The 18,946-nt window shown below is 43.9% G+C and overlaps 1 protein-coding gene across 1 annotated transcript in view; it reads right to left on the bottom strand.

Annotated features, from left to right (window-relative positions):
• ccdc142 (coiled-coil domain containing 142) overlaps nt 1–18,946 on the bottom strand; it is a 212,934-nt gene that overhangs the window by 27,377 nt on the left and 166,611 nt on the right. The window contains exons 10-11 of the mRNA XM_041195012.1: nt 16,556–16,670; nt 12,215–12,395 (exon numbers count right to left, since the gene is read on the bottom strand). Coding sequence (XP_041050946.1) covers nt 12,215–12,395; nt 16,556–16,670 — 296 coding nt within the window. The remainder of the gene's footprint in view (nt 1–12,214; nt 12,396–16,555; nt 16,671–18,946) is intronic.

Here is an 18,946-nt window from a genome sequence, read left to right as displayed (position 1 = left end):
GTTTTCTTTGATGACTTTGGCGGGCGTCCTCTGGAGAGCTTAGACCTGGGGGCCTTGGCTTGCTTTGGGTCTCCTGCTGTGGGGCAGGTGCACCCTCCTCAGCCTGTGGAGTTGTAGGTGATGGGGGTCACAGGTGATGGGATTGGGAGCCACTGGACATTCCCGGAGTCACCTGGATAGACGGCCCTGTGTTATCCAGCTGCTGGTCCTCGTCCCTATGAATGCCTGAGGGCCCATGGCTGGCTCCTTGAGGAGGAGGGGCACCTGAAGTGAGATATAGGTGCCCTGGCCCGGGTCCCCTCTTGTGTAGCCACTGGTGGATGCCTACAGCGATAAATGCAACGCCAGCAGCAGCACAGGTGTTATGTCCTGGACCAAGGTCTCTATGGCGGCCACCATCCTACCAGTATTGACCGGTATGCTGGCATGCCGGTGCTATTACCTCAGACTGGAGGGACTCCCCCATCATACATTGCAACCAGTGGAATGCAGCTGACAACCCTGGCTGATATTCCCATGTCTGTTGCTGCTGCTCCAACCAGACCATGGTCTGGTTGGCCTGCATGAAGACCAAGTTCACAGGCTCGTCATCTGACCAGGGCTCAGCAGAAACCTGGCCTCCAACAGTCCTCCAAGAGTCAGTGACCGTAGATGCCCCTGCCTCCGCTGCTGTGGACCAGAATCTGTGCTGCACTCACCAGATTTTAATATCGAGCCTGCTCTAGACCCAGGTCCCAGGTCTCTCTGGGGTAGATGTGGGCGCAAACTGAGAAAGGGTCTTCCACAAGTGGGTCCTCAAAATCCTCATCTGAGGCATCTTCGGGGCTGAAGATGAGGAGCTGGCTCCCAGTTTTTGTGGGGTGCTTGGCTGTGGTGCCTATGAAAGAGAGTAGAGATAATTAATGCATGGCAACAGACTCCAAGACATAACATTGCACTCTCAGTCTCGCTGTCTGAAGGATCAGCTGGTGCAGGGTCCTCACTTGGTTGTGTGCCACTGAACTCACTGTCGCCGCAGGCATGGTCCTGGTCCTCCGTGACCAGGTGTACGGCATGCTCCTCAATCTGGGTGAGAGCGCTGATCTCTGACATGCCGCCACTGGTCTGGGATCTCCCGTTTTATTATGGACGTGCTTGGCCTGCTTGAAAACAGATGGAGAGAGTGTGAGTAGGAAGCATGCCAAGGCAGATGATAAGGATGTCTGCCATGTGTGGGTGCTGAGTGGAACCGTGTACGGGATGAGGACACGGAATGCACAGGATGTGAGCCTAGGTCGAGATGTCAGAGTGTGCGTGGGAGAGTGTGTAGTGATGTCCCTTGTGCTGTTAATGTATGAGATCCCTGTTGACTGTCATATTCTGAATTTGTGAGGAGTTTGAGAGAGTGTAAGCTGAGAAGGACAAGAAGGTTGACTTACCCTGGCTGTGCGGATGAGATCATTCATCCATTTTGCAGTACTGTACCCTTTTCCTCCTGCGGGCTAAGTTGGCACTCACCGCCACAATCACAGACACCTCCTCCCAGGCTGGACGGTGACCCTTTTGGCCTTCTGCTGGCCATCCTGAGGGTAGAGAGTGTCAGGGTGGGCCTCGACAGCATCCAGAAGGTGACCCAGCGAGGCATCACTAAACTTGGGAGCTGCATTCTTTCTGCTTTTGAGGGTCATCTCTCACCTGGAGTAGTTCCAGGCTGCAGACATTGAAAGACCTGTGTGCAGGCATGTTTTAAACATGGTGCCAGAGCGAAGATCTACTGATGCTATGGCGGGGTGGGTAAATCACAGGCTGCCGGCAGGCGAAATGGCGTGTTTCCAGTTGATACATATTTAATGAGGTGAGAGGTGGACAATTGGGTATGAAAACATGCCATTGCAGTCGGCTGGGAAAAAGCCGCTTTTCCCTCTTGTTCCCGCACTTGGTCTGCGGAGGGGAAAATCCCGCCGACAGAGTATTTCCTAAATGGTGAGAGATTGGGAAGTGTTGATGTCCAAAGGAACCCGGGTGCCTTTGTTCATAAGTCACTGATGGCTAACTCGAGGTGCAGCAAGTAATTAGGAAGGTAAATGATATGCTGGCCTTTATTGCAAGAGGATTTGAGTACAGGAGTAATGAAGCCTTTCTGCAATCGTATAGCACCCTGGTGAGACCATACCTGGAGTACTGTGTACAGTTTTGGGTCTCCTTACCTAGGGAAGGATATACTTGCCATAAAGGGAGTGCAACAAAGGTTCGCCAGACTGATCCCTGGGATGGTGGCATTGTACTATGAAGAGAGATTGAGGAGACTGGGCTGATATTCTCATCAGTTTAGAAGAATGAGAGAAGATCTCATTGAAGCATACAAAATTCTTGTAACTCCTTTCCTAACAGCATGGTGGGTATACCTACACCACATGCAGTGCAGCAGTTCAAGAAAGTGGCTCACCACTACCTTCGCAAGGGCAATTAGGGATGAGCAATAAACGCTGGGCCAGCCATAATTCTTATGGGGCTTGACAGATGAAGGAGAGATGCTCCCCATGTCTGGGGCAAGGGGGTGGAGTGGTGGGGGGGAGGAGTGTCTAGAACCTGGGGACTCAGTGTCAGAATAATAGAACTGAGATGAAGAGGAATTTCTTCACTCAGGGGGATGGTAGATCTTTGGAATTCTCTATTTCAGAGGGCTGTGGAGGCTCAGTCATTGAGTATATTCAAGACAGAGATTGATAGATGTCTAGACATTAAAGATATCAAGGGATATGGGGACATTGTGGGAAAATTGCACTAAGGTAGAAGTCCGCTATGATCTAAATGAATGGTGGAGCAGGCTTGTGAGGCCAAATGGCCTACTCTTGCTCCTATTTCCAATGTTCCCTGATATGGTCTGGTCTGTATATGCCTCCAGTCCCAGAGTAATATGGTTGACTTTTAACTGCTTCCTAAAGTAACTAAGCATGCCACTTAATTTTACAAGTGGAACTGTCTCAGCCTCACAAGCAACACCTATACTTCAAAGATAAATGAAGAAAAGAAAAATTTAAGTATCACTTCATAAGACATGAGGAAAAATGGAGGCCAATGTCAGCAGGGGAGGACAGGTGTAATGAGCAAATGTAATTTGGTCTGTGATAATATGTGGTTAAGAGAGTTTTGGATGAATTGAAATTTATGGAGGGTGAGAGGGGAGCATTGGAATACTTAAGGTTATACAGAGGCAAAAATGAAAGTTTCATCAGCAGATGGGCTAAGATAGTGGGAGGTGCATGATGATGTAGAGTTGGAAGTACTTCATCTTTTGTGAGATTACAAGCTCAGCTCAAATCAAACAAGATGGCAATGTTGCAATATGTTTCTGCCTGAGGCAGTGGTGAAGAAGGCAGATAGAGTCAGTGATATATGGGGGAGAATTTTCTCTCCTTTGGGCAGGCCAGTCAGGAATGGACATGGGCAGGCATGGAGCCGATTGCCGTCTGCGATCGGCTGTGTGCCGCCATTTTATGTGGGCGGGCCAATTAAGGCCCACCCAGCGTGACGCGCACCCGGAAGCACTCAGCGCTACCTGTGCGGTGGGGGAGAACAGGGAGAGTCGGGGCTTCAGTGCTTCACCGCAATGCTGACTGCAGGACATTCTTCTCAGCATCGCGGTGAAGCAATCTGAGAAGAGTGTCCTGCAGTCAGCATCGTGGTGAAGCAGTCTGGGGAGTGTCCTGCAGTCAGCATCGCGGTGAAGCAGTCTGGCAAGAATATCCTGCAGAACCAGCGCGAGTGCGGGGAAGCTTCAAAAAGTGATGTCAGCACAAAGGTGAGAGCTGATTGGTGAGTAGTGGGTAAGGGTCTTTCTCTAGTTTTTTCTCGAATTTTTCTCCAGTTTAAAATAAATTAAGCTAAGGAAAGGTAAGAGTTCTAGTTTTTATTTAAAGTACATAAATAATTTAACATTTCTTACTGTATTTAACTTAAAGTAAGGGTTTTTTTTCAACTAGGGGCATGGCAGGGCAGCTCAGTCCTGTACAGCCTGCAACATGTGGGAAGTCCTGGACGCTCCTTGCGCTCTGACCGACTACATGTGCAGCAAGTGCCACCAGCTGCAGCTGCATGAACTCCGAGTTTCGGAGCTTGAGCGGCAGCTGGAGGCATTGAGGTGCATCCAGGAGGCTGAGAATTTCGTAGAGAGCACACTTTTAGATGTGGTCACCCCACAGCTTACGGAACTGCAGACAGAGGGAACAGGTGACCATCATTCAGAAGAAAGTGTCAGGCAGGTAGTCAGGAAATCCCCAAGGTGCATCTCGCTCGAGAACTGTTTTTCTAAGTTGGAAAACAGTGAGAGTGACAGTTCCTCTGGGGATTGCAGCCACGGTCGTGGCACTGTGAATGCCTCAGCTGCACGGGGGGGGGAGGAAAAAGCGGGGAAGAGCAATAGTGGTAGGAGACTCGATAGTAAGGGGAACAGACAGGCATTTCTGTGGCCGTAGACATGACTCCAGGATGGTATGTTCCCTCCCTGCTGCTAGGGTCAAGGATGTTACTGAACAGCTGCAGGGTATTCTAAAGGGGGAGGGCAAACAGACAGAGATCATGGTACATGGAGGTAGAAAGAGGGAATTTAGCAGAACTTAGGGAGCTAGGAAGCAGATTAAAAAACAGGACCTCAAAGATAGTAATCTCTGGATTACTTCCAGTGCCACGCACTCGTGAGTATAGAAATATGAGGTTAGTCCAGATGAACACATGGCTGGATAGATGGTGCAGGAGGGAGTGCTTTAGATTTCTGGGACATTGGGACTGTTTCTGGGGATGGTGGGACCTGTACAAGGCAGACGGATTGCACCTGAACCAGAATGGGACCAACATCCTTGCAGGGAGGTTTGCTAGTGCTGTTGGGGAGGGTTTAAACTAACTAGGCAGGGATATGGGATCCTGAGAGGAGGTTCAGCATGGGGAGATGCACAGCTAAAATTAGAAGAGAGAACAAGTGAGTCTGGAAGGCATAGAAATTATTGGCCAGTTAAGGCATAAGGGAATTTGGCAAGGTTGGATAGTATTTATTTTAATGAAAGGAGTCTGACGAATAAGGCAGATGAGTTGAGGTTACAAATTAACACATGGAAGTATGATGTCATTGCTGTCACAGAGACATGGTTGAGAGAGGGGCAGGATTGGCAGCTCAATAATCCAGGATACAGGGTCTTCAGGTGAGACAGGGAAGGGGGTATCGCAATATTGATCATGGAATCAATTACAGCGGTAAGGAGGGATGACATCTTTAACGGCTCCTCAAATGAAGCCATGTGGATAGAGCTTAAAAACAGAAAGGGAGCAACCACATTGCTGGGAGTGTACTATAGGCCCCCAAAGAGTCAGGGAGAAATAGAAGAGCAGATATGCAGGCAAATTTCAGAGAAGTGTAAAAATAATAGGGTAGTAATAGTGGGGGATTTCAACTTCCCCAACACTAACTGGGTTAGTCATAGCGTGATAGGTTTAGAGGGAGCTTAGTTGTTAAAATGCATCCAGGAGAGCTTGTTAAGCCAGTATGTAGAAGGTCCTGGACTTAATTTTAGGGAATGAAGCCAGGCAAATGGTAGAGGTATCAGTGGGGGAGCATTTTGCAGATAGTGATCATAACTCTGTTAGATTCAAGGTTGTTATGGAAAGGGACAAGGATGGGCCAGAAATCAGAGTTCTAAATTGGGGGAAGGCCGGGTTTTAATAAGATCAGATGTGATTTGGCCAGCATGGACTGGGAGCAGCTACTTTTAGGTAAATCTGCGTCAGACCAGTGGGACGCATTCAAGAAGGAAATAGGGAAAGTACAGGGCCAACATATTCCAGTAAAGACAAAGGGTGGGATCAACAAATCCAGGGAACCCTGGATGTTGAGGGATATACAGGATTGGATAAAGAGAAAAAGGGAGGTTTATGGCAGATTCCAAGGGCTCAAAACAGCAGCAGACCTTGAGGAGTATCGAATATGTAGGGGGAACTTAAAGAGGAAATTAGGAAAAAGAGGGCATGAAAAACATAGGTAGGAAAAATAAAAGAAAATCCAAAGTTATTTTACAAGTACATTAAAAGTAAGAGGATAACTAGGGAAAGAGTAGGGCCCATTAAAGACCATAGTAGTAATTTGTGTGTGGAGCCAGAAGACGTAGGGAGGGTTCTAAATTAATACTTTGTGTCAGTGTTCACAAGTGGGAGGGATGACGCGGGTATGGAAATCAGGCAGAAGGACTGTGATATAATTAAAGAAATTAGCATAGAAAGGGAGGAGGTTCTATGTGGTCTGGCAGGCTTAAAAGTAGATAAATCTCTAGGCCCGGATTAAATGTATCCAAGGCTGTTGATTGAGGCAAGGGAGGAGATAGCAGGGGCACTGGCAATGATTTTCAATACCTCTCTGGCCACAAGAGAGATGCTAGAGCACTGGAGGACAGCCAATGTCTAACCTCAGTGGTGGGGAAGCTATTGGAAGCAATTCTGAGGGACAGAATTAACCTACACTTGGAGAGGCAGTGATTAATCAAGGACAGTCAGCATGGTTTTGTTAAGGGGAGGCTATGTCTGACCAATTTGATTGAGTTTTTCGAAGAGATGACCAGGTGTGTAGATGAGGGCAATGCATTTGACAGTCTACCTGGACTTCAGCAAGGCTTCTGATAAGGTCCCCCATGGGAGACAGATAATGAAGGTAAGAGCCCTTGGGATCCAAGGCAATTTGGCAAATTGGATCCAGAATTGGCTGAGTGGCAGGAAGCAGAGGGTAATTGTCAAGGGGTATTTTTGTGACTGGATGCCTGTGTCCAGTGGGGTCCCTTGCTGTTTGTGGTATATATAAACGATTTGGACTTGAATGTAGGAGGGTTGATCAGTAAGTTCGCGGATGACACGAAAATTGGTGGGGTGGTAAATAGTGAGGAGGACAGCCTTAGATTACAGGAGAATATAGACAAACTGATCAGATGGGCTGATCGGTGGCAAATGGAATTTAATCTGGGTAAGTTTGATGTGATGCATTTGGGCAGGACAAACAAAGCACAGGAATACAGGATGAATGGTAGGACCCTGGGAAGTACCGAGGATCAGAGGGACCTTGGTGTGCATGTCCCTTAAGGTAGCGGGACAAGTAAATAAGGTGGTTAAGAAGGCATGTGGAATACTTGCCTTTATTAGCCAAGGCATAGAATATAAGAGCAGGGAGGTTATGCTGGAACTGTATAAAACACTGGTTAGGCCACAGCTACAGTATTGCGTGCAGTTCTGGAATCCGCATTATAGGAAGGATGTGATTGCACTAGAGAGAGCGCAGAGGAGATTTACTAGGATGTTGCCTGGGCTGGAGAGTTTTAGTTATGAGGAGAGATTGGACAGACTGAGGTGATTTTCCCTGGAGCAGAGGAGATTGAGGGGGGACATAATTGAGGTGTATTAAATTATGAGGGGCATAGATAGGGTAGACAGGAAGGAACTTTTCCCCTCAATGGCGGGATCACTAACCAGGAGGCATGGATTTAAGGTAAGGGGCAGGAGGTTTAGAGGGTTGTGATGAAGAACCTTTTCACCCAGAGGGTGGTGGAATCTGGAACTCACTGCCTGAAAGGGTGGTAGAGGCAGAAACCCTTATAACATTTAAGAAGTATTTGGATGGGCACTTGCGATGCCATGACATACAAGGCTATGGGCCTAGTGCTGGAAAATGGGATTAGAATAGTTAGGTACTTGTTTGACTGGCGCAGAATCGATGGGCCGGAGGGCCTTTCTCTGTGCTGAAGACCTCTATGACTCTATGGCCTGCGCTCTTTCACGCATGCGTGCAAAAGAGCCCAGAAATCTCCGAGGCACGGAGCTGCCTCAGGGAGATTGATTTCAGTCATAAAGATGTGAAAAATAAAAAAAATAAAATTATTCAGACATTTTCCCTCATGTGACATTGTCACATGAGTTGGGACATTTATGAATTTTCATACAACATTTTATTGAATTAATAAACCCTTCATGAAACCTCATTCCGCCCATGGATGACGTTCCATGAAAAATGCGAAGGCCGCCTGGGCTCTTCGCCTGCCCGCCAACCTTAAGGTTGCATGGGCAGCTCTGACAAGTACTTTATTTAGTTGATTAATGGCCTTCATAGGCCTTTGACAGTTCAGCGGGCGCGCAGCTGACTCCGGTGCACACCCGCTGAACTGAAGATTGGAGTGACGTGCGGCGACATTGGCACTTACGCCCGACGTCACCGCGCATCATTTTACACGTCGGCGTATGGGGCCCCCGCACGCCAAACAGAAGATTCTGCCCATGGAATTTGTGGCAGTGACAATGAATTAAATCCTCTCATTATAAATCATCCAAGATTGCAGTCTGAATTTTCACGTTGGGAGCGGAAAACAGAAATCAGGACCATTTCTGGGTCTTGAACTTGCCCCGAGTCACTGAATTGAGAGTTTCACAGACTTGCCCTCTTAATTGGTGTGGGGGTCAAGTTCCCTGTCCTATTAATGGTGACAGGCCGGCTCTCGAAGTTGCACTGTTAATCAGAGGCCTTGCAGCTTGAGAGGAGCTGCTGGCTTCAGTAAAGGTACAGTAACTGAGAAAGTGCTTCAACAAGGAAGCATTTTAAATAAGAAGCAGAAAAAGGAGCCAGGCTACCATGGTGGGAGGGCAGGGCAGGTGGAGGCAGGGCGGCCTTTGCCTGCAGCAGCACACATACAGGCAGGAAGAGGCCTGTATACTGCCTAGAGCTCTGTTCCCTCCCTTATCACCCCCCATCCTCCCCCCGGGCTTGCTGCTGGGTGCAGGCCTCTCGCAGTTAAACTGGAGATTAACTGGAAAATAGTCAGACTCCTTTAAATATCCTCAGCAACTGTCTTAATGAGCCTAATTGGCCACCCAGCTCATAGGGGCAACAAGCCCTATCAATTCTGGAAACACCATGGCAAAAATAGCTAGTGTCAGAAATGGTGTCAGGAAATTGGTCAGCCAGCTGGCACTGGTATTTTCAGGCCGTGTGCACCTCCACTGCTGGGTGTGAAAATTCTGCCTGGGATGTCAGACAAGCAGCCTGACAACAGAGGTGCTGGTGAAGTTAAGAGGGGTGATGGAGAGGTAAAGCTGAGAACCAACATACCAGGAGAAGCTGATGTTTTACAGCATTAAAAACGCTGTATAAATGTAAATTGGTATTGAAATAAAAACAGAAATGTTCATTAAATCATTCAGCTTCTGGAAAAGAACAGGCAGGTTAGCATTATAAGTTAGAGTCACATCTAATATGTTAATCCATCATTTCTTACATTCTAACGAAGACAACAGTTCAAAATTACTTCATTCATTGAGAGATTCTTTGGGATGTCTTGATGTTGTGAAAACTGTTACCAAAATTCCATTTTTTTTCTTTAGATTTCAAATAACATGTACGTACAGCTTTTTCTGTTCCATTTCAAATTTTCAGTATACAAAGCTTTATATTTTATCTTAGCTTACAAAGAACTTTTTCTTCCCCTTTTCCTTTTCTTTATTAGATTGTTCTGTGTTACTGTATTACCCTGTATCTAAATTTTTCAGGTCTCTGCTATTGTGTTACACATTTTCCCTTTTTCTATATTGCTCATTTGGTTCAAACCTCATTCATAAGATGCGTTGCCACCTCACTTCTCATAGTTCTAATAGTTATCGTTAGAAATGTTATAACGTTTTTCTGATCCCTCTTTTTTGGCTTAAATGTGTTTGTTTCAATCTTCTTTAAGAACAATGGTGGCTCTATTCATTACACAGATTCATGCTCCAAACTTAATCCCTACTTATAATTACTTTTAGGAGGTTTTGTGGTGCAGTGGGTAGCATCCCTGCCTGAACCAGGAGCTCTGGGTTCAAGTCCCAGTTCTGGACTTGATGGCCAAGGAAGGTGCATTCATAACTCAACCAAACTTGTAAATCCTTCCAACACATGCAAAAGTAAGAGGGGGAGAGATTCCTGCTCAGCCATGTGATGGAAGCGATGGAAAGAAATTGGAGCCTCTACCATCACTATCCACAACTCAAGGCTACAACATGCAGTAAAAGAGTATGTTGCCGTAGCAACTTGGACTCCTTGGGTTGGGGGGACATTGGGGCACAGTTGGCTAGATGGCCAGTGTGGATCAGATTAGTGCCAACAGCATGGGGTTCCATTCCCATTCCAGCTGGGGTGGATTTGGGACCTGCCTCCTTGTTTATCCGTAGTGGAGGTTGTGGTGCTGTGGTTGGACCTGCCTTCAGACAGAGAAAAGGAGATAATTAATTTACACCTATTGAATGAAACCAATAAAAAAAAATCAAATGATGCATATGTCCATGTGATATACTGTACTCCTGGTCCTTAAACCTGAACCAACCTGAGGAGTCAGTTAAGTTGTTATGAGCAAATTTTGCTTCATAAATTTGTTGAATTTAGTTTGACAACAGAAACATCTGTGTTTATCCTTTTCATTATTGCAAGCCAGGGTCAGTAGAAGATAATATAATGTGGAAAAGGCATGAAATGCTATGTTGGTAAAATATATTTTGGTTAGCCGGTACCAATTACTCTGGATTCCAATCATAAGGGGATGGGGGAAGAGAATATTGTAAATTCTTTTTACCGTAAGGCCAGAAGACGTGGTAGCAGAAGTAGGCCATTTCTACCATTCAATGAGACCATAGCTGATCTGATAATCCTCAACTCTATTTTCCTGCCTTTTCCTCATAACCCTTGATTCCCTTACTGATTAAAAATCTGTCTAACTCAGCCTTGAATATACTTAACGATCCAGCCTCTGCAGTAAAGAATTCCATAGATTCACTGTCCTCTGACAGAAGAAATTCCTCATCATCTCTGCTTTAAATAGACAACCCCTTACTCTGAGAATATGCCCTCTGGTCTGAGACTCTCCCACAAGGGGAAACAACTTCTCAGCATCTACCCTGTCAAGCCCCCTCCGAATCTTATATGTTTCAAAAAAGTTGCCTCTCATTCTTCCAAATTCCAATGAATATAGGTCCAACCTACTCAATCTCTCCTCAAAAGAAAATCTCTCCATACCAGCATCAACCTAGTGAACCTTCTCTGGACTGCCTCCAATGCCAGTATATCTTTCCTTAGATAAGGGGACCAAAACTGCTCACAGTATTCTTGGTGTGGTCTAACAAGTGCCTTGTATTGTTTTAGCAAGACTTTCCTATTTTTATGCTCCATTCCCTTTGAAATAAATTCCATTTGCCTTCCCTATTAACTGCTGAACTTGTATGCTGGTTTTTTGGGATTCATGCACGAGGACCCCCAAACCCCTCTGTGCTGCAGCCTTCTGCAGTCTTTTTCCTTTTAAATAATATTCAGCTCCTCTATTCTTCCTGCCAAAGTGCATAACCTTACATTTTCCCACATTATATTCCACTTTTGCCCACTCACTTAACCTGTCTACATCCTTCTGTAGACTCCTTGTGTTATCCTCACAACTTGACTTCCCACCCATTTTTGTGTCATCCACAAACTTGGCGATAATACATTCACTTCCCTCATCCAAGTCATTAGTATATTTTGTAAATAATTGTGGCCCCAGCCCTGATCCCTGTGGCACTCCACTAGTTGCAGGTTGCCATCCTGAAAATGCCCCCCTTATCCCAACTCTCTGTCTTCTATTCGTTAGCCAATCCTCTATCCATGCTAATATACTATCAGCAACACCACAGGCTTTTATCATATTAAGTGGTCTTATGTGCGGTACCTTATCGAACGCCTTTTGGAAATCCAAACATCTACTGGTTCCCCTTTATCTATCCTGCTTGTTACCTCCTCAAAGAATTCTAATAAATTTGTCAGGCACTATTTCCCCTTTATTAAATTACACATCAAAAAATTAAGTTATAATGGAGCAGTAAGAAAATATTGGCACTAGTGATTTGATTTCCAATGTCTAAAAATGAATGGGAAAGCTTAATACCGGAGACAAAAAAAATATTCAAACTGCCGGTCTATTACAACTTGTTAACACGTGCCCACAAGGTTTATTCCTTATGTAACATCAATTTATACTTACCTGTATAATAGCTCAACAGATTTTCTTAGAATTAGTTGCTGAAAATTTTAGTAAGTAATAGTAAAAATTATTTTTTGCCAGATGTAATTTAGCCTTGTCAGATAAAATTGAGTGTGACAACGACCAGCTATGAAGTTTTTCACAGGATATACAACATATAATAAAATTGTGTGTAAGATTACCTAAATTTTATCTTTTGCCTCAATATGTGATCCATCCAGGCCTCCATAAAAGCAGTCAGGGCCTCTGTTAATGGAACAATTTGAGCATCTTCTGGTAGTGGTTGAATTCCCTCCAGAACCTGACCAATCACAGTCTGCACAGCAGCAGTTGCATATTCATTGGGTTTACTGGGGAGCTCAACTGAAATGAAAAGAGTTATTATTCACACTTTATTTGAAAAACAGAACTCAATCTCTAATGTTTCTTTAATGTTTAACAGAGGAGATTTGGAGGGTGCCTTAATGATACTATATTTGTCCGAACCAGGTGACTTAGAGGTTGCAAGGGATCAAACAAACCAACTATGTTCAGCAATTACTCTAATCAACTATCAGTTTCATTCATAAATTAATGAGTTAGCCTGAATTCTTGAAGGTACATCACTCAAATTCAGCATTCTTAATAAAATATTATTCATCCAATCTTTACTCTCCTTTCTTCCATTGCTTTGCCAGAAGTTTGTTTCTCATACACACACAAATAAATCAGTGTTTATGTGCAAAATGAGTTGATACAAATTTTAGGGATGTAAATTTTGGAACAATTATTAATTGAGATGAAATGTCATAAATCATTAAACCACAGTAAAAATCAATAATGGTTAGATATGATTTACGCTAATTAAACTACCTTTATTGTGTTTTATTATTAGACAAATGGAACAGCAATTTGTTGTGTGAGACTGGTGGGTATTAACTCTTTCTAAGGGTTGACTTATCAGTTGGCTGCTGCACTTGGAGCTTGTCAGACATATTTCTGGAGATAAAAGCAAAACACTGCTGATGCTGGAGATTATATTATATTGGGGGAGTCTTTGGAATAGGAGAGGATGGGTGTAGTAAGTTGGAGAGATGGTGAATTGGTTTTTGTTCATCAGCACCGTGTGAACTTTGGTGGGCTGCTGAGAGAGTGTAAAATTGCTGCTAAAACCTATATTGCTGTTGCTCCAGCTGTGTACTGGTTTGAAGGAGTGCAAACAGCTATAACTGTCTCACTGTGGTCCTCCTTGTAGGAGCTAACTCCTACTTTTGCTTCTTGCTGGAATTAATTATTTTCCAGCTGTCAAATGGTTGTTTTTCAAGTACTGAATCTGCCACTGGGATTCTAAGTGCAATGTTTTCAGCTTGTAAAGCTTACTTTGTATGAAAAGTGGGACTGAGTATTTTTATCTTGGTCAGCATGGAGGAGGCTGGTGTTCAGTTGAGTACTAAAAATAAAACAGGATTGATGAAAAATATGAATATATTAAATTAACTGTACAGCGATAAAAGTCATGTTAAGTCAAGAAAGGTGAAAAATACACCCTCCCTGCATGCTGCCGATAGCATAAGAAATAAAATTAATGAGTTAGAAGCATAAAGTCAGCATAAAGGATATGATGTAGTGGCTATTATATAGACCTAGCTATAAGCCGAGCATGACTGGAAGCTAAATATTCCAGGCTATAGGATCTTTAGAATGAACAGTGAAGAGGAGGGAAGGGAAATATTGGCAAACGGCAGGATTTCATTAAGGCTGGTCGAGAAGTCGGAAACATTATAGGATAGATTTTTAATTTGTGCAATAGTGTGAAATGAGTGAAAATGACCTGGCAGCCCATTACAAAATCAAAATCTTTGGCTAGAACTAAGGAGCAGGAAAGAATACAAAACTCTAAAGGTAATATAAATACATATGTGCTTTTCACGCCTTCAGGGCGTCCCACAATGTTTGTCAGTCAGTGAAGCACTCTGTTTTCTGAAGTGTACTAGCTGTTGTAATGTCGTAAACCATGGCTTCCAATTTGTGCTCAGTAAGGTCCCAAAAACAGCACTGAGATACATGATCAGACAATCAATTCTGGTGATGTTGGTTGAGGGATAATAATCGACTATGACAACACCCCTGCTCTTCTTCAAACAGTGCCATGGGCTATTTTAGGAGTGAAATCAAGAAGCACTTCCTCACACAAAATGTGGATTTTGACCCAGCGACAATCAAGGAAGGTGATATAGTTCCAAGTCAGGATGGTGTATTACTTGGAGGGGAACTTGCAGATGGTGATATTTCCATGCATTTGTTGTCCTTGTCCTTTTAAGTGATGAGGTCATGGGTTTTGAAGATGTTGTTGAAGGAGACTTGGCGGATTGCAGCAATGCATCTTCTATATGGTACACGCTGCTGCAAATGTGTGTCTGTGATAGAGGGAGTGAATGTTTAATGTGGTGGATGTGGTGCAGATCAAGCAGGAGCCTCTTGAGTGTTGCTGAGGCTGGAGAAGCTGGGGGTTCTTCTCCTTATAGCAGAGAAGGTTATGGGGAAATTTGATAGAGGTGTTCAAAATCATGGATGGGTTTGATAAGAGTAAATAAGGAGAAACTATTTATGTAAAAACAAACAAATTTTTATTCAGGCCCCACGTCAAAGACAGCTAATTCTTCAACAACCTCTTCAAACCGTCAAACAAACTGAACTCAGAAGGCCTGCTGAGATAATTGTAGATCTTGAAACTTAGCCAAGCATTCATAATGATATAATACTAGCCCTTGGGAAGTCAACAAAGAGCTTTACTAAAACTGCAGGAACAGAAGATAATTTTTTTCCAACCTATAACAGGTGGCTTGTCAGTCAAAGCAGTCCAGCAGAGGAATTTTTTAAAACTCGCACTGAAAACTCTTTTTTTAAATTCAGATATTATCTGCCCTTCAAAAGCATTTGGGTCTACTCCATCAATTCGTGACTCCTGCATAGCAGGTTAAGGCCCTTGGAGCAGTCAAAATGGAGTCTGTTTGAACTCAGCACCAAGTTCAAGACAATATGCTGTGGTCGGGTTTCCTGCTTGTGTGAGTCGCACCCTGCCCCCTTGCTGGCAAAAATGAGATCTGTCAGAAATGGGGGCAGGACTTCTACATTCAGGTTTCATCCACTATTTCTAAAGGTCCGCAGAGTCTTCCCAACTCTGCGAAAATCTGGTTCTTGGAGTCCAGGTATCATTGTGATAAATCTGTGTAACACTCAGATACTGAAACAGTCCATGTCCAAATGCTTCATATTCAGGTTTGGGTTGACAAGTGGCAAGTAACATTCACACCACACAAGTGCCAGGCAATGACCATCTCCAGCAAGACAGAATCCAATCATCACCCCTTGATGTTCAATGGAATTACCATCACTGAATCCCCCACTATCAACATCCTGGGGGTTACCATGAACCAGAAACAGGACTAGCCATATAAATGCTGTGGCTGCAAGAACAGATCAGAGGTTAAGAATCCTGTAGCAAGTAACTCACCTCCTGGTTTCCCAAAGCTGTCCACCATCGACAAGGCACATGTCAGCAATGTGATGGAATACTCTCCACTTGCCTGGATGAATGCTGCTCCAACAACACTCAAAAAGCTTGACACCATCCAAGACAAAGCAGTCCACTTGATTGGCATACCATCCACAAACATTCACTCCCTCCACCACCAACGCACAGTAGCAGCAGTGTGCACCATCAGGCACTGCAGGAATTCACTAGGCTCCTTAGACAGCACCTTCCAAACCCACAACTGCTACCATCTAGAAGGACAAGGGCAGCAGACACATGGGAACACCACCTGGAAGCTCCCCTCCAAGCTGCTCACCATCCTGACTTGGGAATATATTGTGCATTTACAGTCGCTGGGTCAAAATCCTGGAACTTCCTCTCTAACAGCACTGAGGGTGTACCTACACCACTTGGACTGCAGCGGTTCAAGAAGGCAGCTCACCATCACCTTCTCAAGGGCAATTAGGGATAGGCGATAAATGCTGGCTTAGCCAGCAACATCCACATCCCATGAATGAATTTAAAAAAAACTCCCTCCAAGGCCAATATATTCTTCCTAAAGTGTGATGCTCAGAACTGCTCAAGTAGTCCAGCTGTGGTCCAACCAGAGGATACACATTTAAAATGATTGGCAAAAGAGCCACTGGGGACATGAGGAAGCATTTTTTTTTTTACACAGCAAGTTGTTGGAGTCTGTAAAACACTGCCTGAAAGGATGATGCAAATAAATTCAACAGTAACTTTCAAAAAGGAGTTGGTTAAATATACTTAAACAGAGAAAAAAAACAGGGCTATGGGGAAGGAGTAGAGTAGTGGGATTAATTGGATCGCTCTACCAAAGAGTAGACATAGGCTCGATGGGCTGAAGGTGCTCCTTTTTGTGTTGCATTGTTCTATGCTTCTATGATTTGCCTGCGCAAGAAGGCATATATAACTTTAACAATACTAAGAAACAAATATTACAATTAATATCACAAGGCATTTTTGAGAGTTTGAGTAATCTAATTACCTGATCGATAATTTACCCTCCATTGTCTTCCCACAGGCATAGTCTGTTCAAATATATCAACAGCCATCCTTTTACAGTTAGTTGAAAATATCGTTAGTGCCTTCACTGAAAATGTCTGTAAAAGGAACATAATTTGAAGTGATGTTTGCAGTTTGGCATCTGCATGTGCACATGTACAGTTTTTATTGTATGATTAATGGATTTTCTCTGGTCTTGCGCATGTAAATGCTTTATAAGGAGTATATAATACCATGCTGTTGCCAAGGTGAATCAGTGATCTCTTAAAGCCAAAAAATTTAATTACTGTTAAATGAAGTTAAATTTTTATTGGACTTCAGGGTGCAGCTCATAACCATGAATCTTTTGGTTTTTTGGGATGAATTCACTAACTTCCAAGCTTCTGTCTAATGTGGCAGTTAAAAGTGTGAAGAATAGGAAAGATATACTATGTACTATATTACTAGTAGATCTCCTGTGGATTGCTCACAGTGAGCCAGAAAGTTCATAACAGCAGATTACAATGCTACATAGCATTACCTGAGACCGATCTATCAGCCTTTGAGAAGGTTCCAGTGCTTTGGAGCACACTGGAGGCGGGTCTCATGTTTCAGCATTATTTGATGTGATCACAGGATTTGGGAGCACATGTGAGCAGAGGGGTGCTAAGAACATTAGAGAAGAGAGTTCTGAGAAATCTGCGACATGAACTTGGGATCATTAGCAGAGGGTGCCAGAGATCTGAGAGACATAGGCACAGAGAGGCACGTGGGAGGATGATATCATAGCTATGACCGAGATCTGGCTAAAAGGGCAGGTTTGGTAGCAAAACATTCCTGGTTTTAGGGTATTCAGACGACACAGAGAGGGGGATGGAAGAGGAGGGGTCTCAATATTGATCAAGGAATCAATTATAGCAGTGAGAAGGGATGATATCTTGGACGGATCATCAAATGAGGCCGTATAGGTAGAAGTAAAAACCACGAAAGGGGCAAACACGCTGTTGGGTGTGTACTATAGGTCCCCAGTCAGGGAGAGAAAGAAGATCAAATATGCAATCAAATTTCAGAGAAGTGTAAGAATAATAAGGCAGAAATAGTAGGGGATTTTAACAACCCAAATATTAAGTGGGATAATTTTAGTGTGCAAGGTGCGCAAAATACTTAAGTTGCATCCAGGAGAACCTTTTTAGCAAGTACACAGAAAGCCCAACAAGGCAAGGGGCAGTTCTGGACCTAATATTCAGAAATGAGCAGGTGGATGGTGTATCTGTAGAGGAGCATTTTGGAGATAGTGACCATAACTCAGCTAGATTTAGGATAGTTATGGAAAAGGATAAGGTTGGGCTGGGAATAAAAGTTCTTAACTGGGGAAAGGCTAATTTTATTAAGATGAGATACGACTTAGCCCAAGTGGACTGGGAGCAGCTCCTTGCAGATAAAACTGTGTCAGAGCAGTGGGAGGCATTCAAAGGGAAAATAGCAAGAGTACATGCAAATATGTTCCCGAAGAGACAAAGGTGGGGACCAAGTCTGGAGAACCCTGGATGTCAAGGGACATAAAGGTTAAGATTAATAAAAAAAGAGAAACTTATGGCAGATACTGAGGGCTCAATACGGCAGAGTCCTTAGAGGAGTATAAAAAGTGCAGGAGGAACTTATAAAGGAAATTAGGAAAGCTAAGAGAGTGCATGAGAAAGCATTGGTGGATAAAAATAAGGAAAACCCAAAGGGGTTTTTTAAATATATAAAGAGCAAGAGAATAACTAGGGAAAGAGTAGGGCCAATTAGGGACCATAGAGGTAATGTGTGTGGACCCCGAAGATTTGGGTCCAGTCCTCAATGAATACTGTGCGTCGGTCTTCACAATGGAAAAGGACAAAGCAGGTATAGACATCAGGGTGGAAGATGATGAAAAATAGGGGTTTAGCGGCCTTAAAAGTGGATAAATCCACAGGCCCAGATGAGGTGTATCCCATGCTGTAGAGGGAGGCCATGGAAGAGACATCAACGGCCCTGGCAGTAATTTTCAAATCCTCTCTGGCCACCGGTGAGGTGCCAGAGGTATGGAGGACTGCTAAAGTCATCCCATTATTAAAAAGGGGGGGGGAAGGGATAGACCAGGAAATTACAGGCCAGTCAGCCTAACCTCAGTAGTGGGGAAGTTACTAGAAAAAATTCTGAAAGACAGAATATATCTGCACTTGGAGAGACACGAATTAATCAGGGATAATCAGCATGGATTTATGGGAAGGTCGTGTTTGACAAATATGATCAAATATTTTGAGTAGGTAACCAGGAGTGTTGATGAGGGTAATACATTTGATGTGATCTACATGGACTTTAGCAAAGCTTTTGATAAGGTCCCTCATGGCAGATTGGTCAATAAAGTAAG

The sequence above is a fragment of the Carcharodon carcharias genome, chromosome 1 (assembly GCF_017639515.1).
Source record: "Carcharodon carcharias isolate sCarCar2 chromosome 1, sCarCar2.pri, whole genome shotgun sequence".
Classification (NCBI taxonomy): Eukaryota; Metazoa; Chordata; class Chondrichthyes; order Lamniformes; family Lamnidae; genus Carcharodon; species Carcharodon carcharias.
The sequence above is the reverse complement of the archived record's forward strand: the minus strand, read 5'-3'. Positions and strand labels throughout refer to the sequence as shown.